This window comes from Monopterus albus, unplaced genomic scaffold, assembly GCF_001952655.1.
Source record: "Monopterus albus unplaced genomic scaffold, M_albus_1.0 scaffold1.1, whole genome shotgun sequence".
Classification (NCBI taxonomy): Eukaryota; Metazoa; Chordata; class Actinopteri; order Synbranchiformes; family Synbranchidae; genus Monopterus; species Monopterus albus.
The window spans coordinates 755,658-781,543 of NW_018127881.1; the positions used below are offsets into that span (position 1 = coordinate 755,658).

A 25,886-nucleotide genomic window follows, 5' to 3' on the forward strand; every position below is an offset into this window, starting at 1 on the left:
ATAAGTGTCAGGAATTTTAAGCCTAGGAGGCAGGAGTATGAAAGAGGAAAAATCATAAAAACAATGCATGTATAAAATATACACAGAAACATACAATAGTAAGATGGTATTGTATACAATAGCAACTTACAGTATATTCTTTTATAAGTTAACAACAGTACCAGTTTGTCACTTACATTTTGGAATGTGTAATTCCTCAAAATGAAATGCTACAACTTCCTTCAGTCTCACCGGGGGCTTTGTTGAGCAAAAGCTTTGCTGCCAATACCCAACACCAGCCCACTGCAAGTCCTCCAATGTGTGGTTTACCCTGCAGTCTAAATGGTTCAGCTGCAAGTGCTGAAAGTCCACCTTTGCCAAGAATCAAATCAGGCAAGTTGACACAGTATGGCTTAATATAACATTCCTTGCATAACTAGGTAAACAGTGGCACAGCTGAATTGGGTAATATAAATGTGAAAAAAATATCATTGGCACAACTAAACACCCTTCTAGTATCTGAAGGGCACTGCTGGCATGGAAGGCTATAACTCCTTCTAGATGGCTATTAGCATAACAGCAGTTCAACAGCCAAATGTTTCAGAGGCTTTAGTGCTGACATCAAAATGGTAAAACAAACACATAATACTTGTTCAGTTAAGAGTGTTAATGAAAAAAATGTGCCCTTCACTGGAGAATTGCTGCACTCATCTAGTGAACACTGTGTGTCTGAATGCATGTAAGAAAATCCTAGCCACACAATATACGCAAACATAAATTTATAATGAATAAGAGACAGACGCTACCGCAGTGTAAACAACTTCCAGTAATATGCCTATCCAGAGCTATAAAGATACCTCTTTAAAAAGGAAATTGATATGTGCACACCATACTAATTTAAAATCAAACTTTAAAAATGTTTTGAAACCGATATGAAATAGCCCTAATAAGTATTTAATTGCCACATCTGGAAAATCAAAACAACAGTTCCATTTGTTATTGTAAGATTACACCATGGACAACATTCAACATGCTACTGAGTGAGATGGAGAGGAGGAAGGAGGGAAGAGAGAACAGAAAGAAAAGACATAATCAGCGACTGATTTTCCATCCATCTGTCCAACGATTCTGTGAGGACCATAAGGCCTGCAATTGTGTTGCTGATTGTTGCAGTGAGAGTTGGTCATGGTTAAATTATTCTAACACTCTGCCATGATATGCAAATGACAGAAGGAACACTGAATCCGCAGCAGTAATTAACAGTCCCAAATGACTAGAATTCATAATACTATTAAGTAATCAATTCTTTTCTCTGTGTGTGCGCTTGTGGAGCCTAAACATGTTTTTTTTTTTCTCAGATTTACAAACAGGTCAGTGGACAATGCAGTGAACATGGCACTGCATTACATCCTGCAACACCTCGACTCCCCAGGGACGTATGCACGGGCCCTCTTTGTGGACTCCAGGTCGGCATTCAACACCATCATCCCGGATATCCTCCACTCCAAACTGACCCAGCTCACTGTGCCTGCCCCCACCTGTCATTGGATTACACGCTTTCCGACAGACAGGAAGCAGCAGGTGAGGCTGGAGAAAACCACATCCAGCAACCGGACAATAAGTACAGGTGCCCCCCAGGGATGTGTGCTCTCCCCTCTGCTGTTTTCACTCTACACCAACGACTGCATCTCGAAGGACCCCTCTGTCAAGCTCCTTAAGTTTGCTGATGATACAACGGTCATTGGTCTCATCCGAGACGATGGCACTGTAACAACAATGGAGCCCTTCAAGTTTCTGGTCTCCACAATCTCCCTGTACTTGGGTGACCAACATCAGCCCCATCACCACAAAGGCACAGCAAAGGATGTACTTCCTGTGCCAGCTCAGGTTCAGGAAGTTCAACCTGCTGATACAATTCTACAGAGGAATCATCAAGTCCGTTCTCTGCACTTCCATCACGGTCTGGTTTGGCTCAGCAACCAAACAGGACAACAAACTTCAGCGAACAGTCAGGACTGCAGAAAAGGTCAATGGTGTGAGTCTGCCCTCCATGAAGGACCTGTACACCTCAAGGGTCAAAAGGAGGGCAGAGAAGATTTCTGCAGACCCCTCACACCCTGGACACAATCTGTTTGAACTCCTCCCCTCTGGACGGTGCTAAAGGTCACTGTGCCAAGACAACCAGGCACAGGGACAGTTTCTTTCCGTGGACCATCGCTGTGGACCATCGTGATGAACATTTATTATTCTAGGAGACCTAATGCTGTTTTACCCTTGTTTTTATGTGGTGTTATACAGCCCTTTTTGAATGTGTGAGCTTTGTAGTGTTAACTACATTATTTAAAGGCAAACAACTTGTTTGCGTTAATTTTATCTAACTACCTTTGTAGATATAGTAGGTGTGGCAGTAAGGTGGGACCGAATGGAGTAGGAGTTTTGGGCTATTCGCTCCCTGCACCTGCATGTGGTGGATTTTTGTACATCTGATTTGCAGTAATCTGTAGTTTTTCTGGCTTGCAGTGAAGTTGCACCAGCACAAGTGGTGGTTGGTGGGTTTTCCTTTTAGATGTAGACCTGTTGCCCACCACCCTGGGACATGGGGCTTTTAATATTGGCATGTCATTTAACTGGTGATACTTTTAAATCCTGAATTGTGATTAAAACCTTTACTAAGTGTGGAATTTATTAGCTGCTCTACTAGTGTTTAAAAGGTCCCTTGGACTTTTTCCCAAGGTGGTGTAGTGGAAATTTGTTAACGTGACATTTAGCCTCCAACATGTCCTCTTGATCATATATAAAAACAGGCACCTAAACCGCCAACGTCTCAGCAAGTCCATCTTCAGGTGAGCTACTTTGAATTCAGCCCAGTGTTTGTGCCTGTCATGTATTACAATTATAAAATATTGGGAAAAAGCATGAATATACTCAGTTGGCAGTTTATTACGTACATGAGGATACAACTAATGGAGTCCAACAGTCCTGCAGCAAGTCCTCCCTTCATCAACAACAAAGCACATACCAGTCTAAATTGTTGCTCATGTTCTGCAAACTAAAATACAGCTCCAAGGAAAAGGGTGTTGGTTATGTAACAGACACAACACTTTATCATGCAACAGATGGAATACTTTTAACCCAGCCAGAGATGACTTTCTGGGCACCCTGGAAATGCCTTTAAGACAGCAGCAAGTTAAACTATAAAATGTTTAACTGTCTCAAACGTAATGGTAAAACATATGCACAAACTGTTGACCCGCCCCCAATGAAAGTAGGTCGCCATATTATATCAGCAATCGTGTCTTCAAAATGCATTAGACGTGGACGGATGCAGCAAACGTTCACAAATACAGAAGGGAATTTGATTAACTAATTGGCTGCATCTACCCTCTGTTCCACTGCATACCTGCGGCAGAATGCGCGTCTCTGTGGCAACCACAGACCGACGCATCTCACCCAGGATGCCAGGGCATCTCTCATTATCGCTGACTCTTCATCTGCCAGCAGTTACTTTACAACCACGACATGGACAAGCTAAAAAGGAACGCAAAAAAGGACTCTCTCACCTTCAACCCACTCACTGGATATGTGGGTGATATTTTCTAAATCGGATGCATGCCATACCTGTTTCTGATGACCCAGGAGGAAGGGGAGCAGGCGCATCAGGATTAAGATAGATGCCGCATATAGAGGATCAGGAGGAGATAAGGGAATTCTAGCTGTAGTGGGGGTCAGGTGCTCCTCAGTCAGGCACGACGCACGTCCCGCGTCCCGAACCCGTTTATCCACGTTGCGCTCCGCAGTTCCTTTTGGCGTACAGCTTCTGGAATAGGCTATATGCACGCGGATGAGGAAGTCTAAATAATTAAAGAAGGATTTGCATTTGGCATAAAGTCGGTTATTTTGTGGACAAACAACTGCTAAAGTGAGCTGTCCTGGACATCCGCATCACTTTGCGAACCTTACAACTAAAAGCGCAAGGTTTCCAAGTTGGCCTTGAGCTTTCACGCTGCTTATTATTTGCACTACTGTCACTGATAGTACATGGGTTGAGTCATAATCTATTAGGTTGTGCCGTTTAGTTTTATTCTAATCAGTTTGACTTAGTTTTCTTACTCTTTCTATTCTATTTTTTAGTTTCCTAAATGGTATGGCATAGGTGAGAGAATTTTCGATTTGCTGTATGTCCTGCACATATAGTGAACTGACAATAAAAATCTTTGATCATGATCTTTAACTACTTTCCTTATCGTTTTAATTTAATCACTTCTGAATAATCTTTTTGTCTTATTTCATTTGTCAGTATCACCAGTGACAAATAACAGCAAAACTAATATTTGAGAAAGGAATATTAGAAACGGCAAATAAAACTATCATTTGATTACCAAACACAGCTTGATATTGGTCTCTCCATAAATTACTTGCAGTTCCAAGTAGCTTAAAGCTAAACCTCTCGATTTTAAAGACAGCCTTATTGAAGATCTATTAAATGCTGTATAACCTGAAGGTATTCTCTTATTCCACTCGTTTTGAACTACATAACATTCTGTTTATGACAGCCTACCTTAGTTCACTATACTTGCAAGGCACTGGGTGACTAGTGAATTCCACTCATGGGTATGAACCTTCAGCCAAAACAAGAAGCCTACCTTTCCCCCATCCTCTCACCCATGTGCTCAAATTGTCTGAGGTTTTATTTGCAGCCGTCATTCTGCAGTGGGTAACATGCAGGTTGGTAAAAGCTCATTTACTGGCAGATTTAGATTTTTCCTTTACACTGCTCTCGTATTGTCAAGAGTGGGCTGACAAAAGCCGAATGCAGTGGGTAAGTGAGGTCGGCGGTTCGAGTCCACCAGCTGATTTATTTCCTCTCCACAAGTCGCTTATAAACATACCGGTAAAACTACTGGTGTACATGTTGTTGCATACACCCGCTTTTATTCTGACATAACATTTGTTTGTTGCTGACCATCACTGAAGCAATGAGGCTTACAGATGACAGGAGCCATGTTCACTTGCATAATGCATTTGTGTCTATAAGCAGATGGGTCACTGACCTCTCTTTCCAGGACCAGTGTCTACAGAGGCCCAAATGGAGCAGCAGGAGCAGATGGGAACAAGGAGGATGAGAGAGAGCTGTGTGCTTAATATTTAACCAGTGAAACGGCATGCTGCTCCACCCAGGAAGAGGGAAGATAGTCATCCCACCAACACTGATTACAGAGATGGTGGAATACACAGGTGTCAAGTACTGCTACTCACATTTTTCAATAGACCGCTTGTTTTTATTAATAGTGGTAACTTGAGTGAGGGATTTGAGTACTGTACATTCTCACTGTGAAGGCACTGATTCGCTAGACAAAGCTGGCACTTTTTCTGGTACTTCTGTGTTTTTGAACACTAATAGTATAAAATTAATAGTATTGTGTTTTACAGAGAAGCTAAGTCCACTAAAAACTAATCCTCAGCAGTCAAACAAGACCTCAAGGTCACTCATGTTATTAGGGAATAATGTAATGTTCAATAATGAGCATCTGCTGTAGCAACCTAATTAACATTCTTTGTCAAAGACTCCAACAGAACTAGAAAGCCCCCCATATTCTACAGTCAAAGGTCTTACTGGCTTTTTTTTTTTTAAGCTCGTTTCATGCTTCCTTCAGACTGGCTGCTAAAATTAAAAACCTTGGACTGAATCATCCTTACAATAACAAATGGAGCTTGCAGAATGACCCAGTGCAAGATTACTACTGTAGTCAGGTGAGAGCACTATCAATCTTCTTTGCAAGCTTCCTCCAAGACCGCTGAAAAAACATCTACTTTCTCATTCAATTACAGATGTTACTTTTCTGCAGTGGCACCAAGACTTAAAAGTGCTTTGAAGATCTACAGTAGATAAAGATGGTGTCTTTCATACCTCTAAAGTTATGCACTGAATCTCGCCTACCACCACCCTACCTATTCCATTACTTTCACATCTGGCATTGCTACCCGCCTTTTCAAAACATCCCTCCACGCTCTCTAAGCATGGATGGGTGGAAACAGAAGTTGCAGATTGCCAAGATCTAATGAGGGAAAACAAGGGCTGCATGTGAGCATGAGTTAGGCGTTGGCTTTACTGATCAGGGGTGGAAAGGGCCTCTCAATAGGACCCATACATACGCTTCTTGTGCCCAACTTGCACTCATACAGTTCAAGAGCATACTGTACACAAACCTAGCTTTAGAGGTGTAAGATGGATGTGATAAATGCCATGCTTCTTCATGCAACTTAAATTGTTTTATTCAAGCTAAATGTTATACACTTTTTGAAATGATTGCAGTGCATTTTGAAACTCCAAATATTTAATAATAAAATTAAGAACTGCATGTCTTTTGTATGAAGTATTTAGTGTCCCTGAGGACTGGAACACATTCACTTCCAGACATTTTATCCATCTTTAATAGTAAGGCACTCTTCTATGTCAGTCAGGTAATCCAGCTGGAACCCAAACATTTGTCAGTGGTTTAAGAATGTCAAGTTTTTCTAAAACCTGATCAGGTATGAGGTGGTAGGAAGCTCTGTGAAATTCATTCAGAAATGCCAACCTTTTATAACTAACTGGTTTCTTTTTCTATCTCTACTTAATTTTCTTTATTTCACTTTTTTTTGTTTCATCATCATTCTCTGAACAACATTCATATATTGTCAGAGATGTACAACAATGTACGAAGACCTGTGAGAATTGGCAGAGGAGGTAAGGGATTGTGGGGACACTGAAAAATAAAAGTTGATTTTTCTAGTTACCTTTGTTTTATTCCATGTGTCACTTAAAATAGAGCAATATCTATATTACTTTTATTACAGAATCCTTTTATCCCTACGGTACAACAGCCTGAAAATCCATTCCAGCTTTTAAATGCCTTTTCAACTGTCAAAGGACTCCCAGTGAACAGAAGAGGTTTATCTGTTAAATTCAAAAGTGTATGAAAGCACAATAGGCCAAATTGGTTTCCCAATTAAGAGCAATAGCAGCAATAATTACTCTGGACTAAGCTCAGCTCAAATAAGGCTTGAAGAGAAGTAGCTTGCACAAATTTTCCCATTAGCATAATAAAGAAAAAACATTCACTGGCGTTACTGACAGCTAGACAGTTACCTGGATGAGTCATTTCCAATAAAATATACTGACTAACACAAATCTTTAAATCTGAGTTAAACAAACCTTTGGCTTTTCTTTCTGGGTAGTCTGATGTCTGGTTTTCCCAGTTTTCCAGGACAAATCCCAGATTCTATGTCCCGCCACCTGACACATCTATCCAGTGGGTACAAACAAGCCTCATGTTCATGAAATGCTTTCACTTTCTATAGAATAATGCCAATCCCTTTTCTGTCCAGAATAAATACAGCCTGATAACAAATGGTGCTTTTTATAAAACCGTGACTTAGAAATGATGACAAATTAAATACAGTATGAGAGAAAGAAACTGCATCAGGGAGGAGAACAGTGAGTCTTGGCTAAATATGATGATGGATCAGAGTTACTATCACATTTCGGAATGATATTTAACACACTGAAATCTCAAGTTACCTTCAGTTTAATTTTGTCTGAAACAAACACATTAAGTTGTGATAAATCCACTGTACATCAGTGGGTGGTGCTATGGGATGTTAGAGGTTTAAAAAAAAAAAAAGTCAACCAATGGAACCTGTGGTAAATCTGAGAAAATGTTGATAGTAAGATCCTAGGACAACTTTTCTGGATTTATGCTTCAGCAGTTGTTGGAAGAACTCTCACAAACAGAGTTCTGGTGTCTAGAGATTTTACTGTTGAATCAGTTGGCAGCTCTGGAAAAAAAAAATGGAAACAAAGAGTTACATGATATGCCTGACTGATTTTACGCAATCACAAAAGATCACGGTAAACAAAAAAACTGAACAAATCCAACAATAAAGATCTAAATCCCTAACTTCAAGTTGGTTATTCTATCTAAGAGAACCCAAGAAATTACTATGTGTCATGGAAGAAAATGCTGTAAATTTTCCACCAGCAGTGCACAGTTTTTATTACATCCAAATGAAATATGCCCATGGATGAGATGACAGCATTCTGCATTTAATTAATTTTAGATGTGACCCATGATGCAAGTTACTAAGAAACTGAAATGTATGATGGCATCTGTAGTTTACATAGTCGCTAGGAAACAGGAAGTGATGGGAGGGGCAAAGAGTGGTTAGGAGTTTCACTAGACCCTCTAGAGGCTGAAAAAACAGAGTAGCTTTAACAGCTTCAATTACTAAGAATTATTAAGAATTTATCAGTTGCATGAAGATGCTAACAGTAAAAGCCATCAATCTGAATGTTCCCCCACAGTCTATCAGCTCAGATTTTTTTTACACTCATTTCATCTTACCCTGGGTGAGGTCCTGGTCCAGGTAGAGTTTGAGCCGCCTACTGCGGAGGCCGAAAACCTTGGCAGCTTCAGACAGGAGACCCGAGTAGTCAAGCCCATTCTGGCCCACTGGATTCACTAGCAGGAGGGTGCCCACTTCTCCTGTCTGGCACTCTAGAGGAGAGACGAGCATTTCAGAGAAGTGAACCAGACAGACTTTACTGCCTCTACAAATGAAGAAATGATTGGCTCTTTATTTAGCCTTATTCACAAGTCCTGGGAAAGTTTGTGATCAAACCTAGAGCCATGGGAAAACAGAGGAGACAGACAGGATGAAAACAAGTCAGAGGACAAGAGAGAGGGCCTAGCTGATCTCATGATAAATACAGAGGTGGAGAGGCAAGGTGTACAGGGTTAGATGAAGTGATTTGCCATTAATAATGTAATTGATTTAGATATACCATATATTAACCAGCAGTGTAAAAGATGAGAATGTGCAGTGCTGACTAGCAGAAAATGTACAGCAGTTTTAATTTACTGCAGTACTGTAGTACTTACTTGCAGTTAGATGGTGCCTCATACCGTTTTAATGAGATGGAGCTACACATGCATCTGTTGACCTCCCTTAAGAGCTGCACATCATAAAACTAATGCACCTCCTTGACATCTAAAGAAGAAATAAGCTGCAGCGTGGCTTTCTATGCCAACTGTGGCACTTGTGTTGATGAACACTGTAATGTGAAGTTGTTGTCTCTATCTGAGGCTCAGTTATCGCAGGCTGGGAGCGAAGTGTCTGACAGCAGAGAGCACCACTGTAGCTGCAGTGCTAACGTTCCTGACAAGCAGCACTCTAACTAAACACACTTCTAACATAACCAAAGGAAAAGTGATGAACTGTAGCCAACACTGCCCTGCTTTGTGTATAGATGCATTTTATTAGTTGCAGTAAAATGTTGAAAGATTTCTTGGACTAAAGTTCTAAGTTCCCCAGTGAAGTCTGGAAGTTTTGCAGCATATTGTTTGCTATGTTTAGTCCCTCATCACTAACAGTGAACTCGCATGATGGAGATCCACCCCCCCCAAGAGCCAGGATGAATAATTATAGCAACTGAATGTTAGTGCCTCTTATACTTCAGTAGAAGACTCCAATTGTCTTTCCATCACTGGCTAATTTTGAAAGAACACCATAAACCAACAACAGTGAGCATTTTACAGATAGCCCTGTCTAGAAAAAGACAATCATTTTGTGAAGGGTAGAATCACTGAAAAGACTTGGAGATGATGCTCTATGATTAAAGTTAGTTCTGGCACCTACTGCTACCTACTTTGGGAACTTTTATTATGTGTCAGATTGTGAATAGCATGTCAGAAAGGGCCAGATCAGATCTGTTGTAGCTATGTTATATGCATCAAGTTAAATAAAGCATTGACTACACAGACAAAACTTTGATATAATAAAATAAAATAATGTCAGCCTAATCTTTAAACAGTGAGGAGGACTGACTTATCTCACCAGCTGGTTGTGCGTTGCAAAGTAGCAGGTTCACGTAAGGACACAGAAGAGCATCAGTGGTGGGGACGTGTCCAGGGGAGGAAGAGCCTGAAGTCACTGACAAAGTTTTACCACTCAGAGGCTGAAGCTCCGTTTGGCTCACCAGCTCTGTCATGAAAACACAAAGACGTACACAGAAGAGGTTGCTCATTTCATTTGGGTTAATATGGGGTCCCCTAAAACTACAAACTCCTCTGACAAGTCAGCCGAGTACATCATTAACTATATGCTAATTAGAGAAATCCTGCATATAACTTATATTTGTCCTTAACTTCCAATCAGCTGGTAAAAATGCAAAAAGACATATTTTATGTCAAAAACAACCAGGCTAAAAATGAACACAGAAGTAGTATTAGCTAGCTTTATTAGGGTTAGCCTACTGGCTGTAATGCTTAAGCCACTGTTCAAGAGTTTATACAATGATGTGACACCAGTAAATGGATGATTAACATTACATGTACGGGCTGGTGCAGTTGTGTGACAAGTTAACTGTAGCTAACTGGCTAGCTGAAATGACAGATGCTTAGTGTGTTTAGCTAATGGTATTTTTTCAGTTAAGGTACAGTAGCTAGTAGTGCAGTTATACACACACACAGTAAAATAAACATTGTAATTAATTTTACCAAATATCTTTGATGGAATTTAACTAACTACAATAATTCAACCAGTAAAATATGAGTGCTTATGATTTTACATGAAACAGCAGCAAGTAATGGTAGCAGATGCTTCTGTAATAGCATGGTCTTACAAATTAGATAAGAGAGCTGGGTTTTTGTCTTTCTGAGGGGCCACAGTCATTCTTACCAGTCTCGCCATTAAAGAACCTCAGCTGTGTGTTATTTGTTTCAAAGATGCTGCTGCACACTTTCTTCAGTTTGTCCATGTCTAGTCTATTATCTCCTTTAGGGTTCTCCAACAGCACCACCCCCTCTGGACAAGAAACAAGTCAGACAGGATTACTACTACAGCAAAACAGTACATAGTGTGAATCACAGGTAAGACAAAGTGACTTAACTTATTCTATCCATATAAGGCCTTGCAAGACTTTGAACTAACCTTTAATAACAAAATAAAGAGTAACATTTATCAAAAGATGAAGCTCCCCATGTGCTACCTTGTTCTTTCTTGTTGACCTTCACCCTGAGGTTCACGTAGGAGCAAGCTGGTCCACTGAGAGGAGCCTGAGGAGCCGAAGCTCCCTTTACTATGGTTAACTCCAAGTCGGAGCCCTTCAGCTGCAACAAAGGAAAAAAAGCATGAAAGAGGGAACCAGAGAGCGAAAGACACACATCAACATTTTATTCTAGTGCCCTTTAACCAGAAAATGTTATTGCACAAAAACATAGCCGGCTGAAGAGATGATGGGGGTGTCGCTGAGAACGAAAACTTTGAAATCCCATCATCAAATGATCATAAAAACACATATATTCTTGGCATTATGTAGCAATCTAAAGCAAGCCCCAACTGCTACAGATTTACACAATAAATGACCACCCACAACCCATAAAATATGTGAAATACAATATTTTTCTATGGCTTCCAGGTGTTCTCAGCAGGTCCCAATGTTAAAATGCTGTGGGGCACAACAAGCTGCCTATAATAGTCAAGTCAAGTGTTTACTGTCATATGCACAGTGAGGAAACGCGTTTCCCTGTACAATGAAATTCTTACTTTGCCGTCCACACGAATGCTACACAATATGAATTAAATATAAAGTAGATACGTAGGTGACACAAAATCTAAGGCACTTTAAAAGAGCCAATGAAAAGAAGCATAATGAAAAATACAACACCACAATGCAGTGAAGAGAGAATGTATGTTACCATAATCCTGCTTGCCCTGAGGTATCTTTTCATACCTGTGTCTTTTCCTCTATGATGATACTGGTGGCCTTGGGGACAGGGAAGGGCAGAAGTGGAGCCTTGGTGGTTGACAGGATAAAGTCAGTGTGAGCCTGGATCACAGAGTCCAAGTACCCCCCCTCTGGCTGGCAGTAGTAGTACACAGTTATCTCATCTGATGGCACCAAATGGCCCTAAGGCAAGACATTGAGAGGTAGGGAGCATGTTTTATGTAAACACCACAAGCAATATTTTTAGAAACAAGGACTGGGTGCCTGTCTTTGTAATCAACACATGTTTCTATGGTATCAAAAGGATCAAAGACACCATACATGACAAGCCCTTAGTGAGTAAATATGCTCAAAGTACTGCTGAAACAGTTCTTTAAACAATAATGTACAACAATCTAATATTTGGCTTAGAAAACTTATCTGCCAAGTATTCAAATAATCACAGTTCAATGACAAGTAATTCTCTTCAAAGCTTTTTTTTCTTCTTTTATAAAAAAAATAAACCTGAAAGGAAAAAGGAAGGATGGGAATAAAAAGCAATAAGCAGACAGTATAGGATCAAATAAAGGCAGGAAGGAACAAGGGGGGATCCTTTACTCTATTTTGGCACTGTGCTGCCAGTTTCCTCCAACCTTGACACATTCAAACACATTGATCTCAACGTAATCTGCAGTGCAGCCTTGCACATGTGTGCGCAGACATATATTGACTTAAAGGTAACCACACACTTGCAAACACCCCCCCATTGCAGTAAGTGGCTCAAGGGCAGAGGAATAAAGTTAGCTAGATACAAAATAGCGGCCAATCAACGGAGGAAGGTTTATAGGCTTTTCCTGCCAAGTCAAGAAGCTAACCCTACCCTGAAGGGGCTCATACAGCGTGTATGTGTAAACATGTCTGATGGAACTACAACGAGCTCCAGATTGTGAGCAGTCCAACAAAAAAGGAAATGCTGACCCCTGTTTCTCAACCCTGCAAATGCTCACACACAAATATCCAAGTACACAATGATACAGACGTGCATGCATACCTATAAATTACTACTAACTATGTCAAAGAATTGTTAAAAATTAATTCCCATCCCCAGGGTGGAAAATTCCTAACAGATCTCAGTTTGAAATAACTGGAGGAATTTAGCCTGGGCCAGAGCCAGTGCACACCACTGCTATAGGGAGATGGAAAAAAAACTGTTTGTTGCTTGTGAAAACAAGGGGCTGTTGGCTAATCCGTCTTTACTCCCCAGACCACTTCAAAGCTCCAACATTAGGATCTGAAAGGGGCCAGACTGTAATTAAGCTTCCATTAAGCCTGCCTTATGATGGAGCAACGTCTAACTGTGACGCTGCAGTGGAAAGATTTCCAAACTCCCCTGACAAAATTAGTATGAGACTTTAAGAGGAAAGGGGGAAGATGAGGGGTGATGAAAAGGAGGGAAATAGAGAAAATTTTCTGCATCATAGGGCTGCATCTAACTGTGTCATTATCAGTTACTTTATTGCTTTTCAATTAATCAATTTACTGTTTAAAAATAACAAATGAAAAGAATGAAAAACAACTATCACAATTTCCCAGATCAAATCAGAGGTATGGAGCCCCAGATATGACCAAATATACTGAAAGGCTACCCAACAAGTCAAAAATATCACTGCATATATCAATAAATAATTAAATCATTAAAATGGAGTGCAAAACCACTTTTCCTTTCATACCAATGAGCTAATAAAATTAATTAAAACCTATTTTCCTCCATTTAACTTTCAATGGCTCATTTTATTTTCCAACCTCCTTCACTTCCCTGTTATTTTTTGACACATATTGAAAAATGTATCCCCCACCATGCAACGTTTCCCATTCCCATTACATTTCCAGCTTTTCAAAGGCTGTTTGGGAATTCTGCTTAACAAATTACTCAAACAATACATTGAAATGGTTGCTGATTAATGTTGTTGTTCAACTAACTGATTAATTGACCATCGGATGTGCTATTTTGATCTAAATACATTAATGCAGTGTGTGTGGCAGGTTCACGAAAACTAGCAACCAAAGTAGCATTGTTGACAAGATGCCAAATGAGGAACTTCATCAAAACCTTTAAGCAGTGTCTGCTGGAGATACAGTATATTCTTGTGCATTTTGTATTCTACATGTATTTTCTGGGGGATATGCAGATTGTCATCAGACTTGAAAACACCACAAAGCTAACATTGGTTCCAACTTTTCTTCCTCCTTTTTCAGGATTTTGTGTAATTTAAAGCAGCCTTGGATGATATTTTGTATACCAACTCCTCAACCTGCCTCAGTGGTATGTGTTGATCACCCTGGCACAGCCCCAATTACATGCACTGGCAAAATGTTTCAGCTATGTCAGATTCTATTAATTAGCCACTGGGCTACAAAATTAGGCAGCAGTATGTTAAGTGTCACTCTTGTTTCCAGAGCTTATGCTCCTGAAATAACTGCCCCACCTTCTTGCGCAGTTTCTGAATGCGGTTGATGACCTCTCTGGCAACGCCTTCATCCACCATGGACTGGTCTGGGGTGACATCCAGCAGCACCAGGACCTAAAGGACAATAGAGCCAGAGAGAGGAGACTAACATTAAACTAATCACAACAACTATCACTGAATTGTTCAGATGTTTCCACAGACTACATCATATATATCCCTCAGTGTGTGTACATCCATGAGTGTGTGGCCCTACAGGGCTTCATAGTTAAAAAATAAAGTTGTTTATGCATGCATACACTGGCAACATGATTTAGTCAAAATAGGTAGGTGGATTTTGAGCCAGTGAAGGTTATAAATGTCTAAATATGAAATGTATTAAATATAAACACCAATTACACTTCAAATAATTTTTTATCAATGTATTTAAAACTGGGTTTTACAATAAAGTAGGCATATCTGGGTGAAATGATTTGTCCTGTATTTGAGTACAAATATACATTCATATATAAAGATTACAATTGCTCAAACATTTTAATGTGAAACCTGAAAAAAAAACTACCAACCAAGTAGTAATAATGACAGAATTGTAGTCTGTGTAAGTTACTGAAGTAAAATGAGTTTCAGGCTGTGCAGGACTGAGCTACTGCCAGTCCTAAACACTTCACCATGGAAGAGGGAAGGAACTGACAGGGTGACAGAAAAGTTCACAAATGCCGATAAACACAATATAACAAGAGAGAACAGAGAGCCAGGCAGATGGGAACTGGAGAGTCGGTGCGAGTGAGCAAAGGCAACACAGAGAATTAAAAATCCAGCTCACTACACTGGCATTAAGGTGCAGCCATGTGGTATGTATATGGTTGGAGGAGCACTGATTAGAGAGGGCCTATGGGAAAAGCATACATGCTGGTTTCCACTTAGCTGTGAAATGATTTCATGCATCACACTCAGAGTAAAGAAACAAATTCATTTACTGTAGATAGCATCTTGGTGCATGAGCTGCAGCAAAGTAGCTTTTTTCTTTCAAAATCCAGTTACACTCTGTAGCTCTGTCTACACAACAATAGGTAATGCAGTAGTAAAGAGAGAGGGGGTAGTAGAGGAGAGCATTTGTGTACTTCTGTACAAATTCTTCTATACTTTAACATGTGTGTTAAACTGTGAGCGATGTTTATCAGAGAATGTATAAGTGTGACAGAATAGCAACTATGCAGAATATAAATAACCTCAAAGGTTTTTTTATTCACCAGTTAAAAACATTAAAACGATGTGAGACACAATCCATAATCATGACACAGCAAGTTTAGAATTTTAATTTAGAACTGATTACTGATTACTAATAAAATAGAATATATATATATCTCTCTTCATTAAAACAAAGCAAAGGAAGTTACTGCTACCAGGTTACATAGCTCCAGATCTTGGAATTGCATGATTGTTGGTCCCTGCTGAGAGTTAGATGAGAAGAACAATAGCACCCTCATATCTGCAGTCTAAATATGAAACTACAGCTAGAAGATTATTATCTTAGCTTAACATAAAGACTGGATTATTTCTTGGCTGGCCGAGGTAACTCCCTTAAGTCTCTGCTGGTTGGCTGGCAACCTCACAGTTACTACAAGGCTGCAGGAAGCTGCTGCTCCAGGCCAAGATCTAATCTGGCACATAAACCTCCTGTAAAACCACAACATGCCATTTTCATAAATTCAGTTTTTGTACAGATTAAACATGATGCAATATGTTGATAGTAAGCTTCAGAGGTGCTGGTTGGCAGATTTTGTTACCTTTGGTCAGTGCCAGGGTAGCTGTTTCCCCATTTCTAGCCTTTGTGCTAAGCTAAGCTAACTGGCTGCTGGCAGTAGCTTAATATTTCCAATATTGATCTGAGAAAAGAATCAGTTTGATCTAATTTGCAGTAACACCTTTACAAAATGTTGAACTATGGCTTTAATAAGAGGGGTGTTATATAGTCTCTAAAGGTCTAAGGTGGTAGTTAATTGTGTAATGCATTTTAGAAACAGAATTTCTTATTAAATAGCAGACTTCCCATTTTTGTAAAATTTTGGGCCGTAAAACTGAATCTGGCTTTATTACACGTATTTCTAAACTTTGTAGAGTTTACAATTAGCTCAAGTGTTTGAACAAAATATTTTTGATATTCATTTTCTTAGAGCAGAAATGTAAAATCCTTCCAATAAAACACAAGTGATTCTGATTCTTAAGTGGCTCAAGAGGGCACTGTCCATCATAGTGTTGAATTTCATGCTTAGTTATTATATCTAATGGGAACAAAAGTGTGTTTAAATTGCAAGCGTACCTGTGCATCAGAGTGCGCTTCATACTGTGCAGCTGAGCCGGAGCTCTGGTTGAACGTGTACATCAGCCTCAGGTCCTCCTCGTGAAGCTCATGGCCGTCCACCATGATGGATCCTTAAAACAAACAATAAGACATTAATAACCAAAATATACATCATTATATGGTAGCATACAATAACACATCAATTTACAGAAAACCAGAGTGTCTTTAATATAATAAATGTGCTGTTCATACACAATTCAACACCATGGAGCCCCACTGTGTTTCAGCACCATCAGCCCACAGTTCTGAAGGACCATAAATTATACAGCCTATATAAACACACCAGGGGGAAAGAAAAACATTCAAACTATGCTTGGTATACACTAAAACCTCTTTTTATGTCCACAAATGCTGTCATTTTTCTTTTGGGTTGTGATATTTGTGCTAACAGTCACACTGAACCAAATTATGCAGAAGGACGTATAATGTATACAGCCAAATTATTAGAAAAGGTTCTGGTGCAAAGTCAGCTGGATGCTGAATGATATAGAGTACAATTAGGAAACTGTTTGGAAGAGATTACATTTTCTTCTAATAGCAACATTTGAGTAAACTACTAATGAAACAATTCAATTACACACTTGTGTCAAATAGTTATTTGTTTTTCACAAATGTGTGTCTGACCAAATGGTTTAGTTTTGCTACATAGGGACAACACAGAGTATAAACTGTCAGCTGTACAAAAAAATAATTTAGCACCAAACTGATTCAATTTGAATAAACTGCCAACTGATTTTGTGAAATTATTGTTCATAAGGCAGGGTTTATCTCCTGAGAAAGACTATAGAAAAGGTTTCAGTTACACCTAGTCATACCAAAAAAGTGCTCTCTTAACTTGCATGCAGAATTTGTTTTGAATTAGCTGGGGTCTGGACTGGTGAAATTTTACGATTCCTTTCACTGCAGTCTTCCTGGCCAGTTTTTAAACAATACAGCAAACCCAATCTAGCCAGGCCTTATCTCCCTTTTGCCAATGGAAGCAATTACCCACATCTGTGTCCAGACGAAAAACTCGGACCATGTTCTCTCCTCTTCACTTCTACACCCCAAGGCTGGGTGAAACAGTCACTTGGACCCCCTCTAATCCTAGATTTCCACGCTTTGATTTCCTGTGTCCCTCCCTGCTTTGCTGCTCATTTCCACCTCATTTAATCTCTTTACAGGTAACAAACAATGAGGAATACAATCAGAGGCCTTGAACTCACAACCAGATTTTTAGCCAAATTGACACCCTTCTAGCCTGCGTTGAAACAAAGCTTTTAGAGTTGTGGATTCTGTGGTGAGAAACTGTTCACAAAGCAGATCTCTACTAAATGTGAGCTGTTGGCTTTTCAGTCACTAAAATTGCTTCACAAACAGCAGTGACACCTCCAGTGACTGACTGATCACTATCAGTTGCCAGATGTTAAATTTTTCCATAAATTTCCACAAAGATAGGAGCTGTATTATATACTCTAGCATGTTAACTGTACATCTGTAAACTCAAATATCACATCTTCTCTTTGGTCTTAATTTAATTACCTAATGCTTCGTGCTGCTGCACACCATCATTTTTCCACCGTCCTCTACCACATCTATTTCTTTCCTTTCATTGCTCATTCGCCCTTTTCTCCTTCCAACTGGCTTGACTTCAAACAACCCAGAGACTGGAAATGTTAAGTTCCCACAGCTGAGCTGACCTCCATGGTTTCCTTCCCCAGAGACTCTGGGGCTCTCATACCTTACACTAGTCTGAACCACACTCAAGCTCTGATTATATTTTCTGAAGGGATAGGGTTTTAATTCTGAGGATAAACTGGCCATTTCTATCAGGTTCCATTGCAGGGACTCAGTTTACTTATTGGTCAAAGCATTATTTTGATACACCATGCAACTACTGAGTAAATACTGTGCACAAAGACAACATTAAACACTGACTGTGAGTGTGATTTGAAGATTTGGGTTCATAAATTCTAGCCCTGTTTTGCACACAAAGCCAAACCTGTCTTCTGGAAAGCCTCTAGCTGTTCGCTGGTGAGCTCCTTGATAGAAGCAGTGATGGCTTTGAAAGCCCCCTTCAGTCTCTTGCCCAGAACCATGTGGTCTGGCTCGGCTCGTAGACGGATACCATACTTGTCTTTGTCTGTTGACAGTGTTAACTGTCGCACATTAAGCTCCTGCAGGATAAAGAAAAAAAAAATAGACAAATATGTCTTAGAAAAGGCAAAGTCACAGTCTTTCAGTTTACTGTATCAACTGTTAAATTGCCAAACAGTGAAAATGAAACTAATGTAACATGAGCAAAGTTAAACTATAAAACTTTTTATTTTCTGGCATTTGAATTCAAACAGACTGTGTTTTCATCTTGTGGAGTTAAACTGTTAGATGCCAAACAACAGGTAATAATAGCTCTCCTGACAACAGTGAACAGCTTAAGTGAAGTGACTGCCTTCATAAATAAAAACTTCAAAAGCATATACTGCACAGAGCCTACATACAGTATAGGCCCTACATCCATCTTAAGCTAAATGCTTTGTTACACCTTGTAGCAGTCAAATGAATTATTCATTAACCATTCAAGGACTTCCGATGGAAAAATGCAATTCACTCAAAGAGGAAGTCGGCCATGAAACCAATCAGTCAGTAAGCCTCCAATAAACCACTTGTCATAAACAGTCCATTTTTCTGCCTTGTTGTAGGCAAAAAGTCAATATTTTACTCATCAAAGTCAACTCATCACATCGGTTTAAAAAAATGTGGTGGTCTTGCGATGACAGACATTAATGAATCATTGTTGAATTCACTCAGTGCCGAATCGGTGCACATTAAAGTAGCGGTTAAAGAAATATATTTATTATAAAGGGTTAGTAGTTAAATAGTAATACAAAAAAGCATTAAAGGATGCAAAGTAAAAGTAATGGTGCAAGCATGAAATCTAATCTAATCTAGTCTACCTGTTCTGCTCAAATCCAACCACACACATTGTGAAAGAGCCTGATGGTTCTTCCTTGGACTGCAGGACCTTAACTGCTTTCGGCTTTGATCAAATAAACCGTGTTTACTGGAAGGAAGCTCAAGAGTCAGCAAAGTTAAATGCTTTCCCCAGCAGAAATCAAACAGTGAGAGAGGAGGAGTTCCACAAACAAAGATAATTCTCACAGGATCCAACAAAAGTAACAGAAGACCTTTGACCTTTTCCCATTTGAACCTTATCCATAAATGTTCTGTTAATATTCCTGGTCAGTGTCATGTGGGAACAAGAAGTGGAATTAGTTTTTCATCTATGTCACAAATAATTTCTAAGCTTGCAATATAGTAAGATTTCCGGAAAGAGAGAACATTCCCGTTAAACGGGAGAATATTCCTACTTTAAACAGTGGAGGGAATATCTGAGTCAGCAATGACTTTTTGATCTTTCTTATTGAAAAATCAAACTCGAAGACAAAAGGATAGTGTTAGTTTAATGGCTCCCTGCGTGTAGATGCTATGACATTTAGTCTGTCTAATATCTCATTATGAATTTTTCCTGGTCTCTTGAATTACACCTAAATGAACAATTTTGTCATCAGACTGCACCTTTCAATAAATAGGCATATGATGAAAAAACATTATATGATATACTTAAAAATGTCAGCGGACAGTCGTCAACAGAATATTTTTTTATACAATAAATCCAGACGATGTGTGATTAGGAAAAAGCCTGTACCAGTACTTCTGCAAGCTGCATGTGTGAAAGGGGCTAGAAAAATTAAAATGATGAACTATAATGATGCACAGTACTGTCACTGTAAAGTACATAAACAGTAACAATGATATGTTTATTTTACCAGAGGGGAAACGACATAACGCTCATATTTGCACTGTGTGTGGCAACTGGAGTAGATCAAATGTGAAATAATTTTCCGTGGCATCTGCACCACCTCCTTTCTAAAGTAACCAGACAGAAATTTCAATACAGCTTAAGATACAAACAGCATATAAAGAAGCACTCTTTCTGCTCTTCATCCCCTCGGCCAAGTCAACATGCAATAGTGGCTCTGGAGTGTCAACAAAACCTCTAGAGGAGTAATGTTAAATAGACCTATAGTAGCAGTAGAATTAGTTGATGTTTCAGGGGTGCATTTCATAAGAAAGATGAGAAAAACATGCACCTTTTGCTTTGAAACAAAGCACTGACAAAGTGACTCTGTAGCATGGATGAATAATGTCTTCAACAAGGCAACAGCAAGACTGCACAAAATGAACAATTATCACACAATATAAACAAAGGGTATTCTTCATAAATAAAAAAAAAAAACCCATCGAGTATATAGAAAAGACAGCTGACATACTTCCAGGATGTATTTCTGCAGGGACTGGATATCTTTCAGAGCCTCTGCATCCTGGTGAATTACTACCACCTCCTTCAGTGGGTACTGAAATACATAAAGACATTACAGTTGGTCACCAGCTCCAGTATCAGAAGTATAAAAATAGGCTTAACACCATACTAGACCTAGCTGATTTATATCACAAAACCAGCCACTTAACAGTATAGAAAAACTAATGCTGCATTTGATATTTTTTGATAGATTTTGTATATTTCGAACTTTAAAATCCCTAATGTCACTTTAGAGCTTATTTCCTATAGTTTCAGTTCATTAAAGCTTTTACACTGGATGGTGTAAAGTTGATGATTTACCTTGACAGGCAGGGTCTTCCTGTCTCGGATCACTCTGCCCAGCTCAATCACAGACTGCATCTGAGAGACAGCGTTCTCAATGCGCTTGTCAATTAAACTCTCCCTGTAAAATAAAAAAAGAGGCAGAATAAATCTTATCACCATATCATGAGTAGCGTTACCATATCAACCACATCACATCACTGATAAGAACTTGAATTAATAAAGCTTATAAGTTTCAAACTAAAATATAATTGGATGGCAAATGGTAATTTAAGCTAACAGCAAGGATGCCATAAGACCACGCCCTTCTTCTAATAAGAACATTCTTCAAAAAAAAAGTCTTCTTGGGATAATTATTCTGTACCATGTCAGGGCAAAGTCGGTGAATGTAACTGCATTTTTGCAGTAATTCAGGTCTCATCATCTTTAGTTAATGGTAAATTGGAAATTCAAATGGGTTTTTTTATTGAGGAAAATTAATAAGAGAATGTGACAAGGTCAGTGCCACACATCTAAATAAGACAGAGTTCACAACCACCAGCAACTTTCACTAATAAGGTATACTGAGACTTTCACCTCTAAATTCAAATTAGAGCTGCACAGCCACTGATAATCATGAATAACAGCAATTTAAGCTTGTTCATTTACGGGTGCAGTGTGCTTCTCCCTATGAGCATAAGGCATTGGAGTAAAATGAGAATGGAAAGGATATGAGGACCAGCCAATCATTCAATAAGCTGACTCAGGAACAGCTGTTCCTATTGGCTGATTGGTGGCTGACCTTTGTGAGAAGAATGAAGTAGTCCTATTTGACAGCAGAAAGGACAAGTAGCTAATAAAGCAGCAGCATGAGAACTGGCTAAGTGACAGGGGAGGTTCTAGTTTCCTTATGCTAAATCAAATGCATATTTAATTACGTATGTGTTAGTTAAATATGATGCAATTAGGTTTGGGCAATTAGAAATTGCTCCAAGGCATTACAAAACTGATCAATTACACAGGACTTTTTTTTAACAAAAACAATTGAAGTGAAGGGGATGAAATGATCATATTTTGAGAGAATCATCCATTTGCAGGGCTTCACAATCAAGACAAGTGCTTTTCAATCCTGTGCTGGTATTTCTAGGCACACTGGTATATAACTCTATAGCAGCCACCAACATCTTTACAGTAAAAATACAAAAAGGGTTAAGCTGATTATCAAGAGGAGACAGCAGTGTACTGAAGAAAGGTGTTATTTCTCCATATTAGACAAACTGGTTGTTTGCTGGAATAGACATTTTATCAGTATGGAGAATGCATCAGCACTTATCATGCAGGAATGAACTGCACTGGCACATTAGCAGACTGAGAAAATCTGCTCAGAAATGACACAAAAGCTATTCTTAATCTACAGAATCACTCAATGCATTAAATTCACACTTACAGTAATGATTAATCTGTAAAGTTTGAGAATTTAATAACTACAACAAAAGAGTGATTTATAAACTAGATTTTTAAAAAATTAACACAGGAACCTGAAGAAGAGCAGGAATCAAGAGACTGAATGGTTAAGACACAAAGAGAACAGCTACTATGAAGTCTGACACATATCTAGAAACTATTGTGAACTTTCAAGCTTCAGATGCTTTGTACAGTAAGGCCACACACCCAGGCTGAGCCTGATTAAGCTATGGATTCACAGTGAATATCGCGGGAGAAAGGGGCCCGGAGGGTCATTATGTGGCAATAACAGCAGTAGAGTAGGTGTCAGTTGCTTTTTTCCCCCCCCAAACAAGGTGGTATGTTGCTGGAGGAAACTGTTTAAGGAGTATGTACATCCTCAATTTCTGCCTGGCTCCTCCCAGCCAGAATATTTAAAGAAATGCAGTATGGGGAGTGGGGTCTACATTTGTAGGAGCAAACAGGTTTATGGAGGTGACATAACAGGGCTTAGTACTTTCACTGAGTGATCCTAAATTTTGGACCTGCCATTAAATGCCCTCTTTAATTTTATTGACATGTGCCATTTCACATATGAACTCCTGACAATGTCCACAAAAACAAGCCCTGACATTGTCCAGAGTTACCCTTTCACACATGTAGCACACAACAGAAGATAGTCCAGGGTACAGTGCGCAGGAGGCAGGACATGACAAATGTAGCCAGTTTCTAATTTGGTTAAAAACCAAGTCTCCTGTCCCTCCTTGATTTGATCATCTACTCATAATGACAAGTTCCTGAAGGTTTTCTTCATTGTAAATGACCATTTTTCTTCACCATCAGATGCTTCCTGTTTCACACCAGACACATGATAGAGTGTCATCAACATGCTCAGTATCGTGGTGTGAATACTCCAGGCTATACGCTACTGTTTTCTCACATGGGCTCACATAAACGTTACACGGACTTTGTACTAGGGAGCTGGCAGGGTAAAGGCCATAATGTCAAATGACTGACTCAGACATTTGCCTTCTCACGTATGACCCCTCCAAGTAATGTCTAGATAATTTCAGGGCTCCAGTGCATGTCTGAAAGGGGCTATGAAGTCTATATCCCTAAAACATGAGCTTTACTGAAAAGGATTTTCCCACCTGACATGGGGCAGCATGAGATAATGGATGCTACTGGTGTTCTTTTCTTCGACAGAGGCAGGGTCAATGAGATGACGTAGATTTTGGTACATCATCTCTGTAATGAAAGGTGTGAAAGGGGCCTGAGGGGAGCAACAGAAAAAAACAAGAAGACAAGAAAAAAAAGAAGATTATTAGTATCTGTGTATGCTGATCAATTTACATTTCTAGCTTTCTAAAGGTCTAAAAATCAGAAGCAGCTATGAAACCAGCATAAAAATGCATTTTACTGTAGCTTTTTTAAAATGGTGCAAAAGTTCAGACAGAGTTATAACAGAATGAGGTTACTGTGATTCTCTTCCATTTCAACCATGGCTAATTAATCTGCAGCCTACAGCTGATCTGTATTGATCTGGGGTAGTCTAACTGGCTCTTAGAGCGTCTCTCACCTCACATGCCAACATCTTCAATGTGTTATAAATAAAAACCCCTGCTGCTCATGCACTATTCATAGCCATGCGAGAGCGCGCGCGCACACACACACACACACACACACACACACACCTTTTCCATACCAGCATCATTTCTTTGGGCCTTGCATACAAAAAGCAAAACCTCACCACCGAACATTTCCCCATACAATGTTGTTTCTCTGTCAGTCACACACACAGAAAAGGAATGACTCACCATCAGCCTGCACATGGAGAACAGAACACTCAAGAGGGTTTCGAGCGCCCACAGGCAGTCCTCAGTGCCACTCTCTCCCTACAAAGATCACAAACATCAATACATTCTGTCCCACTGGAGCAGTGGAAAGGTAACAGTGTATCACCAATCAGCGATAGTCAGCCAATGGTTGACTAGGAGGGCCACAAAGCAGCTGCTATAAAATATCCACAGATGGAGGCTAAGATGAGGCTATGATGAGCTGCTTACTGGCAATCACTGTTGCCATTAACCACAAGAGTAATTTATGTGTTAAATAAACCTGTAAAAATGCAGGACATTAACTATGAAGACTACCAATTTTTACTCATCCGATACTACTAATTGTGATTTGTCACTCCTGGAATGTCATGCATCTAATGTCTAAAGCCGGTACCTTGGATTGCCAATATATAAAAACATTAGCACTAAACAAGCACTAATTCAGAGCTGCAACCTCACCTTCAGACGGCGTCTGTTGGTCCGGACGTACCAGTTAGTAAGCATGTCCACAAACTTGACCAGGCGAGGAACAACAGTGTACAGGCGGTAAGCTTCAACAAGAAAACACGTGTCAGTTCATTTATACACTTCTAGTGAATCAGGAAATCTCACTGAGATCTTTATTGGAAGAAAGATCTGGGCACAGCAGATAAAAAGTAAGCATAACAAAAGTCCACATACATACAATAAATGTAACCACTACAGAAAAGGGCACATATGCATACAAACAACATAGCTGGTCATTTACAACAACTACAGAAACAACTTGAAAATCTTGCTAGATAGGATGAATTTTAAGATGTTAAACTGTTATTTTCTTAACCACTGTCCACACCACATGAGGATCTGGAAGGAAAGGTCAGTGGTGTGTGTTTGTGTGTGTTTTGAGAGAGTTTGTCCTACCATCCATCTCAGCCTTAAAGAACTGGATGAGGGACTGTGTGAAGGACTGAATCCATTTATCCATGATGTTTTCGCTCTGCTTCGCCGTGTTCTCATTGTATAGGAAATGAATGTCATCCTCCTGAGACATAAATATACAAGCACACATACACAAATATAACTGAAAAGATGCATAAGCTTTACCATTACGTTACTCCTCTGACAATCTGATTTGTTAAGCAGAACAAGGACAAACAAAATCATAAATGTGCTTAAGTAGGACCTGAAGCCTGTCCCACATAAAAAGAACAAAAGTTGAAACAGCAGCAGTTTGGATCAGCATGTACAGACACTAGTGTTGCACGATATACCGGTACTAGTATGGTACCGCGGTACTGAGGCATTTAAAATGGTACTATACTGCATTTGGATGGGACCGGTACTTGCAGCGCCCGCCCGCAACAGAGGGAAACAGAGCAGGAAACAGCTTCCTCGTCCTCTGCTCACTGAGCAGCGTGGACTGGAGCAACAAACGGAGCAGGAGGAAAGC

At 39.6% G+C, this 25,886-nt stretch overlaps 1 protein-coding gene across 2 annotated transcripts in view; it reads right to left on the reverse strand.

The window, feature by feature from the left end:
• Positions 1-6,358: 6,358 nt before the first annotated feature.
• iars1 (isoleucyl-tRNA synthetase 1) overlaps positions 6,359-25,886 on the reverse strand; it is a 51,343-nt gene continuing 31,815 nt past the window's right edge. Inside the window, exons 20-34 of one of the 2 annotated variants that reach the window (XM_020604945.1) lie at positions 25,358-25,478; positions 24,914-25,005; positions 24,434-24,511; positions 23,768-23,889; positions 21,213-21,315; positions 20,863-20,946; positions 18,534-18,708; positions 16,511-16,623; positions 14,212-14,307; positions 11,753-11,929; positions 11,009-11,129; positions 10,699-10,824; positions 9,856-10,002; positions 8,364-8,516; positions 6,359-7,797 (exon numbers count right to left, since the gene is read on the reverse strand). In XM_020604945.1, the coding sequence (XP_020460601.1) occupies positions 7,715-7,797; positions 8,364-8,516; positions 9,856-10,002; positions 10,699-10,824; positions 11,009-11,129; positions 11,753-11,929; positions 14,212-14,307; positions 16,511-16,623; positions 18,534-18,708; positions 20,863-20,946; positions 21,213-21,315; positions 23,768-23,889; positions 24,434-24,511; positions 24,914-25,005; positions 25,358-25,478 (1,791 nt within the window). In that variant the 3' untranslated portion in view covers positions 6,359-7,714. The remainder of the gene's footprint in view (positions 7,798-8,363; positions 8,517-9,855; positions 10,003-10,698; positions 10,825-11,008; positions 11,130-11,752; positions 11,930-14,211; positions 14,308-16,510; positions 16,624-18,533; positions 18,709-20,862; positions 20,947-21,212; positions 21,316-23,767; positions 23,890-24,433; positions 24,512-24,913; positions 25,006-25,357; positions 25,479-25,886) is intronic. The other variant, XM_020604861.1, reaches the window with a different exon arrangement.